The 16,836-nt window shown below is 45.6% G+C and overlaps 1 protein-coding gene across 4 annotated transcripts in view; it reads right to left on the bottom strand.

The window, feature by feature from the left end:
• Nucleotides 1-2,304: 2,304 nt before the first annotated feature.
• The window catches only part of DMGDH (dimethylglycine dehydrogenase), a 76,182-nt gene continuing 61,650 nt past the window's right edge, over nucleotides 2,305-16,836 (bottom strand). For all 4 annotated transcript variants that reach the window (XM_039544879.1, XM_039544880.1, XM_039544881.1 and 1 more), the window contains 2 exons: nucleotides 4,404-4,538; nucleotides 2,305-2,615 (listed from right to left, as the gene is read on the bottom strand). In XM_039544879.1, the coding sequence (XP_039400813.1) occupies nucleotides 2,403-2,615; nucleotides 4,404-4,538 (348 nt within the window). In that variant the 3' untranslated portion in view covers nucleotides 2,305-2,402. The remainder of the gene's footprint in view (nucleotides 2,616-4,403; nucleotides 4,539-16,836) is intronic.

Here is a 16,836-nt window from a genome sequence, read left to right as displayed (position 1 = left end):
TTGCTGAATAGGGATGGACTTAAGTACATGCTTAAAATTAAGCTCATGTTTAAGTGTTTTACTGAGTTGGGGCTTTTTAGCCATTTATCCAAGTACATGGCAGTGCAGATGTGTAGTTGAATACACAGAAGGCAGAACATGAATGTTGCATCGTGGGATGGATCCCTGCAGTGCAGCAGGACTACAGACCTGCCTCATCTCATCATCCCATTTGGAGTACTATGCATCCCCAGATATGCATGCAGTGAACAGTCTCTGAACTCCTTTGAGCACATGGATTGCAACTGGTTAGCTCTTGCCCAGGCCTTACAAGGTAGTGAAAGAAGCTAGTGGCATTCTCCTGCTCCTGCATTCTAACAGGCTGGCCCACACATTGTTCAGAGCACCTTTTCCCAAGCCAGCCAGGAAACTGCAGTCCTGCATCTAGCTTCAACATGTAAATGAGGAAGTCACTGCTGAAGCAGAGGTGACTTCCACAATTGTCTGACAAATGTTTCTGTGTACTGTAGCCTATTAGGAAGATAAAAGTGTGAGCCTCAAAGTAATTACAATACTCTACATTCCAGCATATCAATGAATAGTGAATTTGCATATTCTTGAGAAATACCCTGTGTTCCTAAGGGTTTTTTTCCTTGCTCTAAATAAAATTGCAGTGCTTTGTTTGTATTCTAGTTTTCTTTAATGACCAGAGGGGGGAAAAAAGTGGCAAAGTAAATACACAAAGTGTTCAGTTACAAATAATGTCAGCTTTAGGGAAAAAAAATCCTTGATTGGTTCAGCAAAATGGCCCTGAATCACTTATGAAAATATAACAGAATAATTTCCAAATGGATTTCTCACTCAAGATAGCTCTATGTGCAAGCCTGTCAGCTTTTATACTTTAGTTTGACCTGCTTTGTAAAAGGATATTCTGAACTGCAAAATGTAATGTCAACTTGCATTAAATCTTTGACAAACGTAGGTGCTCATTATTCAAACAGTGTTTCCACTGGCATATTCTATTTATCCTCTGCTTCTTTGCTGAAGGTTTAGAAGTTTCCAATTCCTTTGGAAGACTATGCACTTTTGGGCCCTTTTTCTGTTTCAATGATCTTTGAAAAGGACTATCAACAGCCTAATGTTGAGTGCTTTCTGAACAAATATTCTAGCTTTTAAAAGTTTTTTTAGGATGGCAGAATTATGATCATGTTATGTCTGAGTAGATGCTGAATATTTTATGGAATTAACAAGTTTATTATAATAATTTAATACATTTCCATTATTTATATTCTCCTACAGTATCCAAAATCTTGCTTATTGGGATGATCAAAAACAACACTGAATGAAATACCGCAGTTTAAATAGATATGTTCACTTATTACTTGTATATGACAACATGTTATCATTGCTGCTTAATTTTTAAACAGAGAAAGGAAGAACTAAACAAAAAATGGTGCATGAGTTAGTGCATTTTGATTGTGTCCAGAAATTGAGCAGTAATACTGTGTATGTTGAATAATGTTGCATATAGTCTACTAGCTGATCCATGGCAAAATACTCAGTCAATAAGAAGAGCAGCCTTTCTAAAATGTCTTGATTAGGAAAGACTGAATTTCTATCATCCATCAAAAGTTCTGCCAGAACACCACAAATGGAGAAAAATCATCTACTCAGTTTGCAGTTAAAAAAAATTTCTAAAGCCAATGTTCAAGAGCAACTTCAGTTTTGTACAGAACGTGTCCATGTGGAACTAAGTAACTATTCCTTTGGGGACAAGGCTGTAACTTTGCCCAGGCTACAGGGAAGGGGCAATGTGTGGCTGCACTGCCCCAAGAGCATACCAGGGAAAGAAAAGTGACCCTGAAAGAGAGGAAATAATTTGCTATTGGCTCATACTAACAGCAGACTACTTCCCCCTCTGCACCAGCTCAGCTCTGCTGCGAGAGTGTGGAGAAGCTGAGTAATGACCGTTGATTCTTTACCCACTTCCTGTCCACAAACATTGGGGGGGATGGGAGAGGATGTGTCCACAGGGGCCTGCTCTCCTCACCCTGTGCTCAGAGCAGTTATATGGGCAGTCCACTCAATGAATCAAGGGGCCATCTTAAATCCCCTTAATTCCCTACATGGATGTATAGGGCAAATGAGAATCTCACCCTTGATGATTGGGAACCAGAGTAGTTTGACTCCTTTGTATTTCATGAAAAAAGAACGAGGAGTACTTGTGGCACCCTAGAGACTAAAATTTATTTTGGCATAAGCTTTTGAGGGCTAAAACCCAAAAGCTTATGCCCAAATACATTTGTTAGTCTCTAAGGTGCCACAAGTACTCCTCGTTCTTTTTGCTGATACAGACTAACTCGGCTACCACTCTGAAACTTGTATTTCATGGTTATAAGTCAAACCAATTGATATTGGAGAATTTACTGTAACTGCCCACCCTTTTTCTGAAGGCGTGTTCTTGTTTGTTCGGTCAGAACCAGTGGTTCCTCTACAATGGTTGCTGAATAATTTTTTCCTAGCAGTTCAACTTCCAGCTTCTGTCCAACTTTGCTGAGTTCTGTGGGGACATATGCAAAAGCCAGACTCTTCTGGGTACTGTAGCTGTAATTTCCAGATGTGGTGTTGCCAACAACCTGAAAAAACCCACAAAACATTTATCTTTATTTCCAGCACTCAATGGGTTTTGTACAATACTAACTTCTACTTTTAAAAATACATCTTGCACTATTTTGAATACTTTAAATATTTTTGTATCCCTATGTAGATAGGCGACGTCTCACCTTGCGGTGCCTCCTGCTGGTCGTCCAGGGAATTAGCTCACCAGCCTCTGGAGCACCCTCTGTAGGCCAGTGTCTTGCCTTGCCACTGGCCCCGGTGCCCCTTCTCTGGGGGTTCTGCCCTCTGCAGTACCCCACAGTCTCGCTGGGTCTCCCCTCCCCAGGTAACCCTCAACCCCCTATCCCCACCTCACCTCAGTCTTTGGCTACTGCCAGTCACCATCTAGCCCCCTCTCACTGGGGCAGACTGCAGTATAATTGCCACCCATCATTGGTAAGGAGGGTTTGGACCTGCTGCCTCTGCCTACCCTTGGGCTGCCTCTCTGCAACCCCAGTACCCTTCCTGGCCTTTAACAAGTCCTGCAGCCCAGGGGTTTTCCAGGCCAGAGCTCCCCAGCCCTGCTCAACTTTAGGTACCCTGCTCAGCTCCTGGCAGCCAGGCCCATCCCTCTCAGCTTCTAGAGAGAGACTCTGAGCACCAGCCTAGCAGCCCCTGTATAGGGCCAGCTGTGGCCTGACTGGGGCGTGGCCCAGCTGCAGCTGCTTCCCCAATCAGCCCAGACTTACTGGTTCCCTGCCACAGCCCTCTCGCAGGGCTATTTTAAGCCCTTCAGGGGAGGAGTGTGGTTACTGCCCGTGGCCCCACGAAGTCGCGGGACCTCCTGGTCAACCTCCTCCTCGCCCTGGCAAAAATGGCCATCTACGTGACCAGGGAGAGGCAGTTGGCCAATGGAGACTCCTGCGACTGTGGGGCTTGTTTCCGATCCTTAGTCCGTTCACGTCTCCGGGCGGAGTTCCTCTGGGCGGCGTCCGCTGGCTCCCTTGACGCCTTCGAGAAGCAGTGGGCGCTGTCCGGGGTTCTCTGCTCGGTGTCCCCGTCAGGCTCCCTTCTTATGACCCTTTGACCGCACTCCTGTCCCTGTTCTTTTATTAGTTGTCCCCCGCAATTAGTGGGTTTCTGAGGCTCTGTGGCACCTCCCCTTAGGCTGGGGGGGGTTCCGTTAGCACGGGGCGGGCTTCGCCCGCCCCATTTCCTGGAAACCCAATAGATACACCCTAACATCAACATTCAAATATACACTGTCTCATTTGTGTCATACAGTTCATAACAGTCTCCATTTTTGGTGCTATCAGGTAAGTTGGGAATTTCTTACTCTCAAAGAGCCACTGGAAAAATCACCAGTAGGATGCTAAATTCCTATTATATTTGATTAAGATCTCACCTGAAACAAATGCTATTTACATTTTATATTCATGCCGAGTATTTTTATTAACTGTTAATGGCTGTTTCAACATCTACTCTGTACTTAGATGGCCTGGTGGCCTAAACTTTGGTTTGTGGTTTTGTTCTTTTCTTCTATGCAAATAATTTTGAAATATACTGTAAGTAGAATCCTGTACTTGCAAGAGGATAGAATGGGTGAACTAATACTGTAGGTCTTTCCCATTTCTAATTTAGAGATTCTATATTTCAAACTCTTGTGTACAATTAGAACCTGCCATGCTACATGGAAATTGAAAAATTGTATTATTAATATTGTCCCAAACTGTCCTGTTCCAGTAAAAGTAACCTGAAACACAAAGTGGGATTCCAGTCCTAGATAATGAATTTTAGTTTCTTGTAAAGTGATGTACAGTACTTACTTTGCCATTATGCCACACACTTTCATTTCCCTCTGGATCAACGTTAGCTGTTTCCAAGGTGAGATACACCAGTCGCCGTTTAAGCCCCTTTTCTTTAATCTGCTTCAGTGCTTGCTTTCCTATGAAGTCTGCTGGCTGAAAAAGTAGAAGATAATGATGATGAATGATTATACAAGCTCTGCGACAAGGTTATAGATGCAAGTATTTAAATTTGTCTTCACTTGTTTTCTCGTCAATTAAACATTATATAAAAATACAGATTAAATCAAACCTTTTGGCAAATATTTCTTGTCCACAAACATGACACAATCAGTATTTTTTCCTTTTGTTTTGTCTAGATCTGAGACCTATAAGACCCAATATTCCAATGAAAGGAGAATTACATGTGCAATAAAATCCAGTATACTGCAGAAGTGGCTGTTTAAACTGGCCCCATTAGTAGTCTGAGCCAGAATGCCAGTACTTCTCTCAGGATGCAATGAAATAATGTAGGCCATTGTCACATCATTACATAGACCTCTATGGCCCTGCCTCTCACTGGGATCCTGCATCCTGCTTGGACACAAAAACCATCTGCAAGAGTGACAATAGCCCACCACATTCCTCTTTGGTCCCTCTGCTCCAAGAGGTGGAGGTGGCATTTTCCTCCCTACCCACTAGGGTGTTCTGTGGCAGGGTGTGTTCTCCTCCCCACAAGATCTAGTACTTCATGGGATAGGGTAGCACCTCCACTACCACATCCTACCCAGTATAATCTGAAGCCCTCTTCCTCAGCCTCACTAATGAGGAACAGCAGCTCCCCTGATTCTCCCGGGTAGATCAGGGATAATATCCTGTGGGAATGGAGGAGCCCTTCTGGCAGCCTCCTGGTGGAGGCAGTCTTCTGTTTGAGTGACAGACCAGCAGTGCCACTCTGGCAATATATGTGTGAATGAAGCTAGGAAGAGAACGGAAGGGTCAATGTGAGAAAGAGAAGATGCAGGTAAATCAGTGCACAGACACACAACTGAGCCTTGAACATGACTGGGAGGACTTTCCCATGTTACTGGGTAAATTGGAGCACTTAGAGATGCACTAACAAAAGAGATTCAGATTGAATCCCAGATTGGAAGATCTCTGTAGAGAGGAGAGTCCTGCCCAGGGAAATAAGGAAACAACAGGACAAATCAGAGTAAATGACTGTTTCTGTAGTATAGCCATAATTTCTGTGTAGCTCCTCAAAAAAAGTGTCTGTATATTCCACCTACCCCTCCTTCCCATTCAGAGTGCAACATATTTCATTTACATGTTCACAATGTTTTTATAAAGAAATGGGTAGGATAGTATGGTGTGGTTTGTGTTTTATATAAGTTATTGTAGATAAAAAATGTCATGCTATATGGAATCACAGTCCCTATTACATGGGACACATTTATTAAAGAAAACGGCTACAGCTCCGTAGCCAACACAAACCAACTAGTTTCAGTGCCAACTTTGTCTCCCTTGTTACCTGGGACCACACTCTGACCAGAACCCTGTACACCACACAGAAATATGTCATGGCCAGGGGCGGCTCCAGGCATCAGCACGCCAAGCGCCCGCCTGGGGCGGCAAGCCATGGGGAGCGCTCTGCCGGTCGTCCCGAGGGCGGCAGGCAGGTAGCCTTTGGTGGCATGCCTGCGGAGGGTCTGCTGGTCCCATGGCTTCGGCGGACCTTCCGCAGGCGTGCGGCCGAATCCACGGGACTGGGGACCTCCCGCAGGCAAGCCACCGAAGGCAGCCTGCCTGCCGTGTTGTGGCGGCAAAATACCTAGAGCCGCCCCTGGTCAAGGCTGAATAAATAAACATATCATTACAGAATCAAGCCTTTCCTGCCCATGCAGATGTATTATTGGATGTTCAGACTGAAAACTGTCAAAAGAAAAATTCCATCTGACTGTTTTATTAAAATAGATAAAAAAATTCGTATCTTTAGATCTCCATGTAATAAAATAGTGACAAAAAGATGGGAATCTGCCAGCACTAAACTCTGAACACCAAATCGCCCCCAGTGTGACCATCTTCTTTGCTGGATCACCTTTAAATTTCCCATGTGAGAACTGTGACCCACAGTTTGGGGAATACAGTATCTTTGGCTATCCCTCGATGCAAGGATGATGTCTGCCAAGGGGGCTCTTTGGTGGGTTTTTAAGCGGCTGAGGAGCCCAATTCGTGCCCTGCAGATTTTCCCACAGACGTGACAGGTGTAATCTTGGAGGAGAAACAGTTGTTGGCTGGACTGTTGTGCCCTTTCTTTCCTCCGTTGTTGCTTCTCTGTCTCATGAGCACATCTGTTTTCCTCAAAGTGAGCTATGGCTTGGTGTATAGTGTGGCACCACTGTGTTCTGTTCTGTGCTGCGTCCTCCCAGTTTGTTGGGTTAATGCCTCCCTTTTTAAGGTGTACTTCTAGTGCCCTCTGAGAGCCCTTCTTCCCTGACACAACAGAGAGGAGTACTTGCTTCAGGAGGCGAGTATCAGGCCAGCCCAGAGGAGTTGGTGTTTCAAGACTTGTGCTTCTATACTGCTGATGTTGGCTGCAGAGAGAAGGCTGATGTTAGTGTGTCAGTCTTCACAGCTGATCCTGAGAATCCTTCTGAGGCAGCTCTGTTGAAACCACTCCAGCTGCTTGAGATGTCATCTATAGGTTACCCAGGTCTCACACCCATAGAGCAGGGTAGGGATGACAACTGCCTTGTAAACCAAGATCTTGGTGACTGTTTGCAGGTCCCTATCATGCAAGACTTGTTTGAGTAGTCTTCCAAAGGGTGCGCTGGCACAGCGGATTCTGTATTCAATTTCTGTGTCAATGCTGGGTGTTCGGGAGAGGTGGCTGCCAAGGTATGGAAAATGGTCCACATTTTCCAGGGGTTCTCCGCTGATGGTGATTTGTGGAGTACGAAGAGTAGTTTGTGCATGTGAGGGCTGGTAGAGTACCTTGGTTTTCCCGATATTGAGAGAGACACCCAGGCTGTGTTAGGCATCTGGAAAAAGATTTAGGGTACTTTGCAGGTCAGCATCTGTGTATGCAAGAATGACACAGTCATCTGCATACTGAAGGATCAGTGATGGCAATTCTCGTGATCTTAGATTTTGTTTGGAAACGTCAGAGATTCAGGAGTTGACCATCCACACGATACTCAATCCCGATTCCACCAGGAAGGGAGTCACAGATGAGAATCAGGATCAGGGAAAGGTAAATGTAGAAGAGTGTTGGAGCAATGACACAGCTCTGCTTGACACCAGTGCGAATGATGAATGGTTTGGTTGGTCTCTGAGCCGTTGCACAAAATGGAGTAGTCTGATGATGGAAATGAATTTCTGTGGACAGCCAAACCTACACAGCACTGTGAAAGTAGAATGAATTATATTGTAAAAATAAGAATAGATTAAAGAAATGTTGTATGTACCTTTAAGCAGAAATAAGAAATGTTGAAATACAGGTGCCAGGAAAAGAAACATTAGGCATAAACAATGGTGCTAATGGCGAAACATTAACAGAAGATCGGTAATAGTTAGTAAGGAAATAAGATATGCATGCCTAGCCCAGGTAAACTTATCAGATTCTGCTTCCTTTGTTATCTTGTTAAGTTCTCGCCCTTTTAGCTGTATAAATAAGATAGTTTGTGTCTTGCATGGTGCTCACATTATCTGGGTGTTATTAGCAGAGCGCTGTGCTAATAAAACAGAGTGGTCTGACAAACTGTGAGTCCTGAGTCTAACTTTGACAGCACCTTCCACAGGGCATCACAATTGATAGAGTCAAAGGCCTTGGTTAGACTGATGCCATGAACAATTCCTGGTGTTGCTCTCTTACTCCTGGGGGAATTCTGTGCATATGCAGAATTTATGTCCCCCTGCAAATTTCTTTGCTTTCCTGCAGAAAAATGACTTTCTGATGGGGAAGCAAAGGGAAGCCACAAGAGCGGTCATGCGACCCTCCCCAGCAGTATGTTTTGGGTGCCCAGGGCAGCTGGCAGACAGGTAAATCACTATGGGGCAAGGGGTGGGACTGGGGAAGACCCGAATGGTGGTTCCTACCGTGTGCTCGGCTCAGCTGCTAGCCCTGGCTGGGCTGGGGAGGACAGGACTTCCTCTTCCTCTGCACGGCATCTGGGGCTGGGTCAGACGCACCCCCGGATTTCTTCCCTGGCTGCAGGAAGCTCTGCAAACTCCCTCCCCACCACTTCCTGCACCCATCACTCCTCATCTGCAGGGGGAGGGATCTCTGTACAGGGAGCTGCTCCTGCATCCGCCCAACCCCCGTGCATCTAGAACCCCTCATGCCCACCGAGCCTCACCCCTCTGCACTAAGAACCCCCTGATGAGCCCCACTCCCCCTGCACCTGGATCACCCCAATGAGCCACCTGCATCTGGATCACCAAGCCCCAACCAGCTGCACTTGGATCCCCACCACACTGAGCCCCACTCCCCCAGCAGCTGAACCTCCCACACCCAGACCCCCTGCTGAGCTCTATCCTCCCACATCCAGATGCCCTCCCCTGTTGAGCCCCAACCACCTTCACTTGGACCCCCCTGCAGAGTCCCATTACCATTACACCCAGAACCCTACAACAAGCCCCTGTGCATCCAGATCCCTCCCTGCCTCTGGTTCCCCACTGAGCCATCTACACCCAGACTACCCCACACTGAACCCTCTCAACCCACACCTGTATCTCCCCACATTAACCCCCTCCACTCCTGGATCCTGCCTTGCTGAGTCTGCCTGCCCACTCCTGGTGCACCTGGCACAGAGGGGCAGAGCCCCGGGGTGTTTCTGGGGCTGACCTGGTCCTTGTGCTATGTCAGGGTTGGGTGCAGCCAAACCGCTGAATCTATGTCCTGGAGTGAGGGAGCTGGATGGTGATCTCCCACCTCTGTGCAGCCAGTGGCCTGTGCTCCCCAGTGCCATGCTGGAGCCTCCACATTTATTTGATAAATAAAATTTGCAGAATTTTAAAATGTGTGCTGAATTTTTAATTTTTTGGCGCAGAATGCTCTCAGGAGTACTCTCTGCACTTTTGAATCTGTCGTGCCATAAAGATCATGTCAGTTGTGTCTCAGGATGGCCTGAAGCCACACTGTGATTCAGGGAGGAGTTCCTCAGCAAGGGGGAGAAGGCGGTTTAGTAGGATCCGGGCAAGGATCTTCCCTGCGATGGAGAGAAGGGCAATGCCTTTGTAGGTCCCGCACAAAGATTTGTCCACTTTCTTGAATATTGTAACAATGTTGGCATTCTTAAAGTCAGGTGGAATTTTTTCACAGGTTCAGATTTTGTCAAAGAGTTGGCAAAGTTTGTGCTGGAGCATTGTTCCACCAGCTTTAAAAACCTCAGCTGGGATGCCGTCTGGGCCTGGAGCCGTGTGATTTTTTTTTCTGGGTGATGGCATGCCAGACTTCCTCAGAAGATGGGGGATCAGCAAAGTGTTCCACTGCTGAGTGTTGGGTAATAAACTCAATGGTATCTTCAGAGACCATGCACTCGCGTTTTAATAGGCTCTCAAAGTGTTCCTTCCAGTGTTGTTTAATGGCCGCACTGACTTTGAGGCAGGTGGAGGCATCCTGGGAACATAAGGGGGTTGGGCCTTTGAAGCTCGACCCATATATAGCTTTTGTTGCTTGAAAGAAGCGTCTCATGTCATCCTGGTCTACAAAACCCTGGATCTCAGAGGCCTTCTCCTGCCACCACTTATTTTTGATGTCATGTAGCCTCCTTTGGACTTCAGCTTTGAGCAGCCTCATATTTTCGTTGATAAGCCTCATGTTTTCATTGGTTAGAGGAATCATTTTGCCAGTTACAGAATGTAGTTCTTTTCTGTTGAATTAATGCTAGGATTTTCTTGCTGTTTTCATCAAATCAGTCTTGGTGTTGATCAGTGGAATATCCTATAGTTTCAGCACATGCACTGTAAATGGTATTTTTAAGTTGAGCCCAGTGCTCTTGAAGGTCAATGATGTTATCAGGCAATCCGAAGAAGTGAGCTGTAGCTCACGAAAACTCATGCTTAAATAAATTTGTTAGTCTTTAAGGTGCCACAAGTACTCCTGTTTTTTTTCTCTGACAGATGTTGCTGTAACATCTCGCGTCCGGCTTGGTCTTGAAGTGCTTTGACGTCGTACTGCTTTCGCTTAGTCTTTGGGTGTTTGCAGTGTGGTGGAGCAAGCTGCAGGTACATGATTGATCTTATTAATCGATGGCCTGTCCAACAGTGATCTTTACCTCTAATGGCTCATGTTATATGGACATCAGTGTAATCTCAGGCACTGACTATAACATAAGCAAGGAGGTGCCAGTATTTGGACCAAAGATGTTTCCAGGTGGTGTCAAATTTGTTACTCTGCCTAAAGATGGTATTTGTGATGAGTGGATCATGCTCCACACATTTGCTGATGAGGAGAATGCCACTGGGGTTTACATTTACCACCCCTTCTTTGCCTAATGTGCTGCTCTAGAGTTGGAAGTCCCATCCGGCTCTGGCATTGAAATCTCCCAGGAGGATGGGTTTGTCTGCCTTAGGTGTGTCTGCGAGGACTGCATTGAGAGTGCTATAAAACTGTTCCTTGTTGTCTTCCTCATCATCAAGTGTTGGGATGTATGCACTGATAACTGTGGCATATGGGTTGTTGCTGAGCTTGAGCCAAAGAGTCATAAGCTGCTCGTTGATCACTTCGGGAAGCTCCAAAATCTGACTGGTGATCTTATTTTTTATGGCAAAGCCAATCCCGTGAATCCGCGTGTCTCTTCAGGAAACTTTCCTTTCCAAAAGAAGGTGTAGCCACCTCCATCCTCTTTTAATTAGCCCTCACTGGCCTGGCGGGTCTCACCAAGAGCTGCAATGTCAATGTTGAGTCTTGCCAGTTCTCTGGCAATTATGGCAGTTCTTCTTTCTGGGCATTCACTGTGCTGAGTCCATAAGGGTGTGGACATTCCAGGTGGCAAAATTCATTGTCTTATATCTCTTGTTTCAGCCATGGAGTTGAGTGATCCCACTGGATGCGGCCATCCAGTTGGAAGAGTGTGAGACAGCCTGTTTCAGGCACCTTTTCTAGCCTCCTCCCCATTTGGGGTGAGCACAGGGGATCATAAAAAGGCCTGCTCAGTCACAACTGCTGCTGCTGCCGAAATGCACTTCTGTCTCATCCAAGCAGAAGACGACTGTCACACAGCTGCTGCCTGCATGCAGATTTGTGACTAAAGACTCTCAGAAATCACTGCTCCTGTCTTCACCGCCACTCATCTGTCACTGCCGGGCTTTGTGTGGGCAGGCGTGAGCCCTTTGGCAGAGACCTGTGTGTGAAATCTTTTAACGTGGGGAAACCGGTGTGCTGGCGGTTGACAGGAGGAAAACCCTGACCCAGTAGCAAGGAGATCCAAGACAACCAGGGACCTTCCTCCTGCTGCAGCCCTCATCCGCCTTCACAGCTGTAGAGTACTAAAAGGTCCTCTGTATGCGCCTGATCCACCGTTTGGGTCTTGTGGAGTTTGGACTGCAGTTAGTCAGGAGCCTTGCCTCAGACCTGCTCGCCACGGGGGACCCTACCAGGAGTATGAAAGCTCCAGATGATGTAGCTCTGAGGGTCTTTAGCCCACACAAGCCTCTCCACCATGACAAGGTTGCGGTCCATCAGAGAGGAATACAGTATCACATAGCACTGAAATGGTGCCTATTGTGGTGAACTCAACTCACATCATTTCACCCTTCTCTTTTTTGGAGTATTTATCATGGTGCTTCTATTACTCCCCTTCAGTTACTTGTAGGTGGAATAGGGATGAAGAGAGAAGAAACCCACTCATTTGAATATTTCTCATTTCCACAGTGCTTTCTCCTCAAAATTACAGAGAAATCTACACTCCTATAAATCAATCATTTATAAATGGAAAAACAGTTTGCATGAAGGTTAATGCAGCAAATATAATCAGAGCCTTGAGTATGACCTGACAACAGATGTGCACTGTTTTAACAGGTCACTTCCAGATTAACTGTACAGATGACAGTTAACTCTACTGAGTATACAAATCACTGGCACACTAAGGATGACTGCTAAATTTTTTTGACTTCCACCTGTTAATTAATCAGTTTGAGAAATGTATGAAAACTATTAGAGCAGGCAGTTTGCAAGATATAATTCTAAATGTTTCTAGCACGTTCACTGTTATTTTCATTACACATATAAGGCTAAATCCTTATCCTATTAATTTTAATGACATCAAGCTTAGGCCTGCCTAAAAAAGGTACACTTCCAATTCCAAGTACCAAGCAGGGCCTGGTTTTGGCATTTTCATATAATGGCCACATTCTGCACTGACATATCCTATGCAACTGCTCTGGAAAGAAGAGTCTGATGATCCCTGCTTCTTGCTATTCTGTATGTTCTTGACAGGAAGAGGGGACAAGGAATGACCCACTCTAGGATTCCTGGACTCTGCTAAAAAAAATACACTGGGATGCTTTTTAAAAAAAACCAAATGAACAACAAACTATATCTTAAGAAATTCTCACCAAAACTAATCCAGACTTGTGATTTCTATAATATTTGGGTATGCAAATCACTTGTATCAGGAGTGGGCAAACTTTTTGGCCTGAGGGTCACTTCTGGGTATAGAAATTGTATGGCGGGCCATGAATGCTCATGAAATTGGGGTTAGGGTGTGGACTCCAGCAGAGGGTGTAGGCTCCGTGTCGGGCCAGAAATGAGTTCAGGGTGTGGGAGGGGGCTCCAGGCTGCGGCAGAGGGGGTGGGTTGAAGGCTCCAGCTGGGGGTGTGGGCTCTGGATTGGGGCTGAGGATGAGGGGTTTGGGGTTAGGAGGGTGCTCCGGGCTGGGGCCGAGGGGTTCAGAGGGTGGGAGGGAGGTCAAGGCTGGAGCAGGGGCTTGGGGTGTGTGAGAGGTCCAGCTGGGGGTGCAGGCTCTGGGGTGGGGCTGGGGATGAGGGGTTTGGGGTGTAGAAAGGTGCTCCGGGGTGGGATTGAGGAGTTTGGAGGGCGGGAGGGGGATCAGGGCTGGGGCAGGAGGTTGGGACGTGGGGGACTGGCTCAGGGGTGCAGGCTCTGGGCAGCGCTTACCTCAAGCAGCTCCTGGAAGCAGGGGCATGTCTCCCTGCCTTCTGGCTCCTACGCGGAGGTGCGGCCAGATGGCTCTGCTGCACACTGCCTTGTCCGCACACGCCGACCCTGCAGCTCCCATTGGCCATGGTTCCTGGCCAATGGGAACTGCAGGGCTGGATTAAAATGGCCCCTGACTTGTATGGTAAACAAACTTCCAGCATTTATGCACTTTTGGTTTGGTTTTAGACTTTGTCCACTGAAATAAAATTAAGATTTAGGAAACTGATTCAGTCTAACCGTGTCTGGCTATACTTGGTAACAATTGCTTCCTATTCTTATTAGGAAAATGAGTCAGTATACTGCAACTATTCCATTTAGTTTGTCACTCTAAATGTATAATGTAACATAAAATTCCACGTAAAAGGTACATTATAACTCACTATAAATGAATAAGAACAAACATAGGAAAAATGGAATAAAGTAGAATTATATATGGGGGAGTGGTGATAAACAATTGTAAGGTCATGGTAAATTTAAACCTGGTTCTATCTTTTCTCAGTTTTAAAAGAATATTCACGCTAAGCTTTTCAGGTAATTGGAGTTGGAATTGGAAAAGATTATTTTGTAGAGAGCTTAACTATTTAGCCAGAATCAAGCTTTTAGCTGTGAAGAGTAAAGTGTGACCTGGTAGGCTTAGCTGAGGACACAGGAGCTGTTTACCAGTATCGTGGCTCTGAAGCTTATTCCCTCTGTGACCTTGGACAACTTAGGTAACCTCTCTTTCTCAATGTCTCCATTAGTAAGATGGGGATAATGACAGTCTGTACCTATAATCACAGGAGCATTGTAGTTTGAAGATATGCTGCCCCAGCAGGAGCTTCCATGGGGATTGCATGTGAGGTAGGCATAATGCTAACCAAACATCCTGACTTTCAGCTAATGACTAATCTAAAATCCTTTTTAAGAGCAAGACAGGGACAGTATTCACCTCATATTTATCTACTTGCCAACTGACTTGACTATGGGTGCATCTTCGCTAAAAGGTGTGCTCTGACGTCGTGTTAGCTAACACATAGCAACAAACACAAGGCAAAATCCTAGTGAAGACAAGGTAGTTGGAGTTCTCACATGTTTGCTGGAAGGAACTTAGAGTTTAGACTGACCTGCTAACACATGTTGAAACTACAAACTGCCTTGTCTTCATTAGGATTTTACCTTGTGTTAGTACCACACATTAGATGACACAAGGTAAGAACACACCTTTTTTCCTAGTGAAGACAAGCCCTAAGAGTCAGGGGAGATTAATTCATTAGGTCATTTTAAGCACAATAAAGATTATTGCAAATGTTGGTGAAAAGAGGCAGTAAAACTGCACCAAGGAATATGCTTAGTAGCGTAGGCTTCTCTAATAGGTTCAGAGTCAGCTCTGTACCATCCTTTTAGGAGCCTCCTCTGCAAAGGCAAGCCACTTACCCGTTCTTTGCCTCAGTTTCCTAAACTGTAAAATAGGAACATAAAGCTTCTGAGGAGAAATGTGGCTAAATTAACTTTGTAAAGCATATTGACCACGTCTGCACTGGGCAAAGCATCATGTCAGAAAGCTTGTTAAATAGCAAGTTTTAAATAAGACAATGTTAAACACATGTACACAAAGAGTCATATTTAACTATGTGTTAGCAGGTTGTAATTAACCCTAGATTTACCCTGAGGGTTAACCACAACCAGCTAAAACATTGTTCAATAGAACTGTCCTTGTCACACTAGGGATACATTTAACTTAAAATAACCAAGTTCTGATCAGGACTGGCTCTAGGCACCAGCAAAGCAAGCACGTGCTTGGGACGGCACATTTCCAGGGGCAGCATTAGAATCATAGAATTCAAGATCAGAAGGGACCATTATGATCATCTAGTCTGACCTCCTGCAAGATGCAGGCCACATAAGCCGATCCACCCACTCCTCAAGCAAGCGACCCCTGCCCCATGCTTCGGAGGAAGGCGAAAAACCTCCAGGGCCACTGCCAATCTACCCTGGAGGAAAATTCCTTCCCGACCCCAAATATGGCGGTCAGCTGAACCCCGAGCATGCGGGCAAGACTCTCCAGCCATACCCTCTGGAAAAAGGCTAACAATATCCTATCATTGACCCATTGTACTAATTACCAGTGTGGCACTTAAATGACCTATTGACTAAGCCCGTTATCCTATCATACTATCTCCTCCATAAACTTATCTAGCTTAATCTTAAAGTCATGGAGGTCCTTCGCCCCCACTGTTTCCTTCGGAAGGCTGTTCCAGAATTGCACTCCTCTGATGGTTAGAAACCTTCATCTAATTTCAAGCCTAAATTTCCTGACTGACAATTTATATCCGTTTGTCCTCGTGTCCACATTAGCACTGAGCTGAAATAATTCCTCTCCTTCCCTGGTATTTATCCCTCTGATATATTTAAAGAGTGCAATCATATCTCCTCTTATCCTTCTTTTGGTTAAGGAAAACAAACCGAGCTCCTCAAGTCTCCTTTCATACGACAGGCTTTCCATTCCTCGGATCATTCTAGTGGCCCTTCTTTGTACCCGTTCCAGTTTGAATTCATCCTTCTTAAACATGGGAGACGAAAACTGCACACAATACTCCAAATGAGGTCTTACCAACGCCTTATATAACGGGACTAGCACCTCCTTATCCCTACTAGAAATACCTCGCCTAATGCATCCCAAGACCGCATTAGCTTTTTTAACAGCCACATCACATTGCCTACTCATAGTCATCCTACGATCAACCAGGACTCCTAGGTCCTTCTCCTCCTCCGTTACTTCCAACTGGTGCGTCCCCAGCTTATAACTAAAGTTCTTGTTAGTCATCACTAAATGCATAACCTTACACTTCTCACTATTGAATTTCATCCTGTTACTAATATTCCAGTTTACAAGGTCATCCAAATCTTCCTGGAGGATATCCCGATCCTTTTCCGAATTTGCAATACCTCCCAACTTGGTGTCATCCGCAAACTTTATCAGCCCACTCCTACTCTTGGTTCCCAGGTCAGCGATAAATAGATTGAATAAAATCGGACCCAAAACCGAACCTTGAGGAACTCCACTGGTAACCCCCCTTCAACCCGACAGTTCCCCCTTCAATACGACCCTCTGCAGTCTCCCCTTTAACCAGCTCCTTATCCACCTCTGGATTTTCATTTTGATCCCCATCTTTTCCAATTTAACCAGTAATTCCTCATGCGGTACCGTATCAAACGCCTTACTGAAATCAAGAGATATTAGATCCACCGCATTTCCCTTGTCTAAAAAATCTGTTACTTTCTCAAAGAAGGAGATCAGGTTGGTTTGGCACGATCTACCTTTCGTAAATCCA

Source organism: Mauremys reevesii, linkage group 6 (assembly GCF_016161935.1).
Source record: "Mauremys reevesii isolate NIE-2019 linkage group 6, ASM1616193v1, whole genome shotgun sequence".
Taxonomy (NCBI): domain Eukaryota; kingdom Metazoa; phylum Chordata; order Testudines; family Geoemydidae; genus Mauremys; species Mauremys reevesii.
Note: the sequence above shows the minus strand (reverse complement) of the source record. Positions and strands in the feature narration are given on the sequence as shown.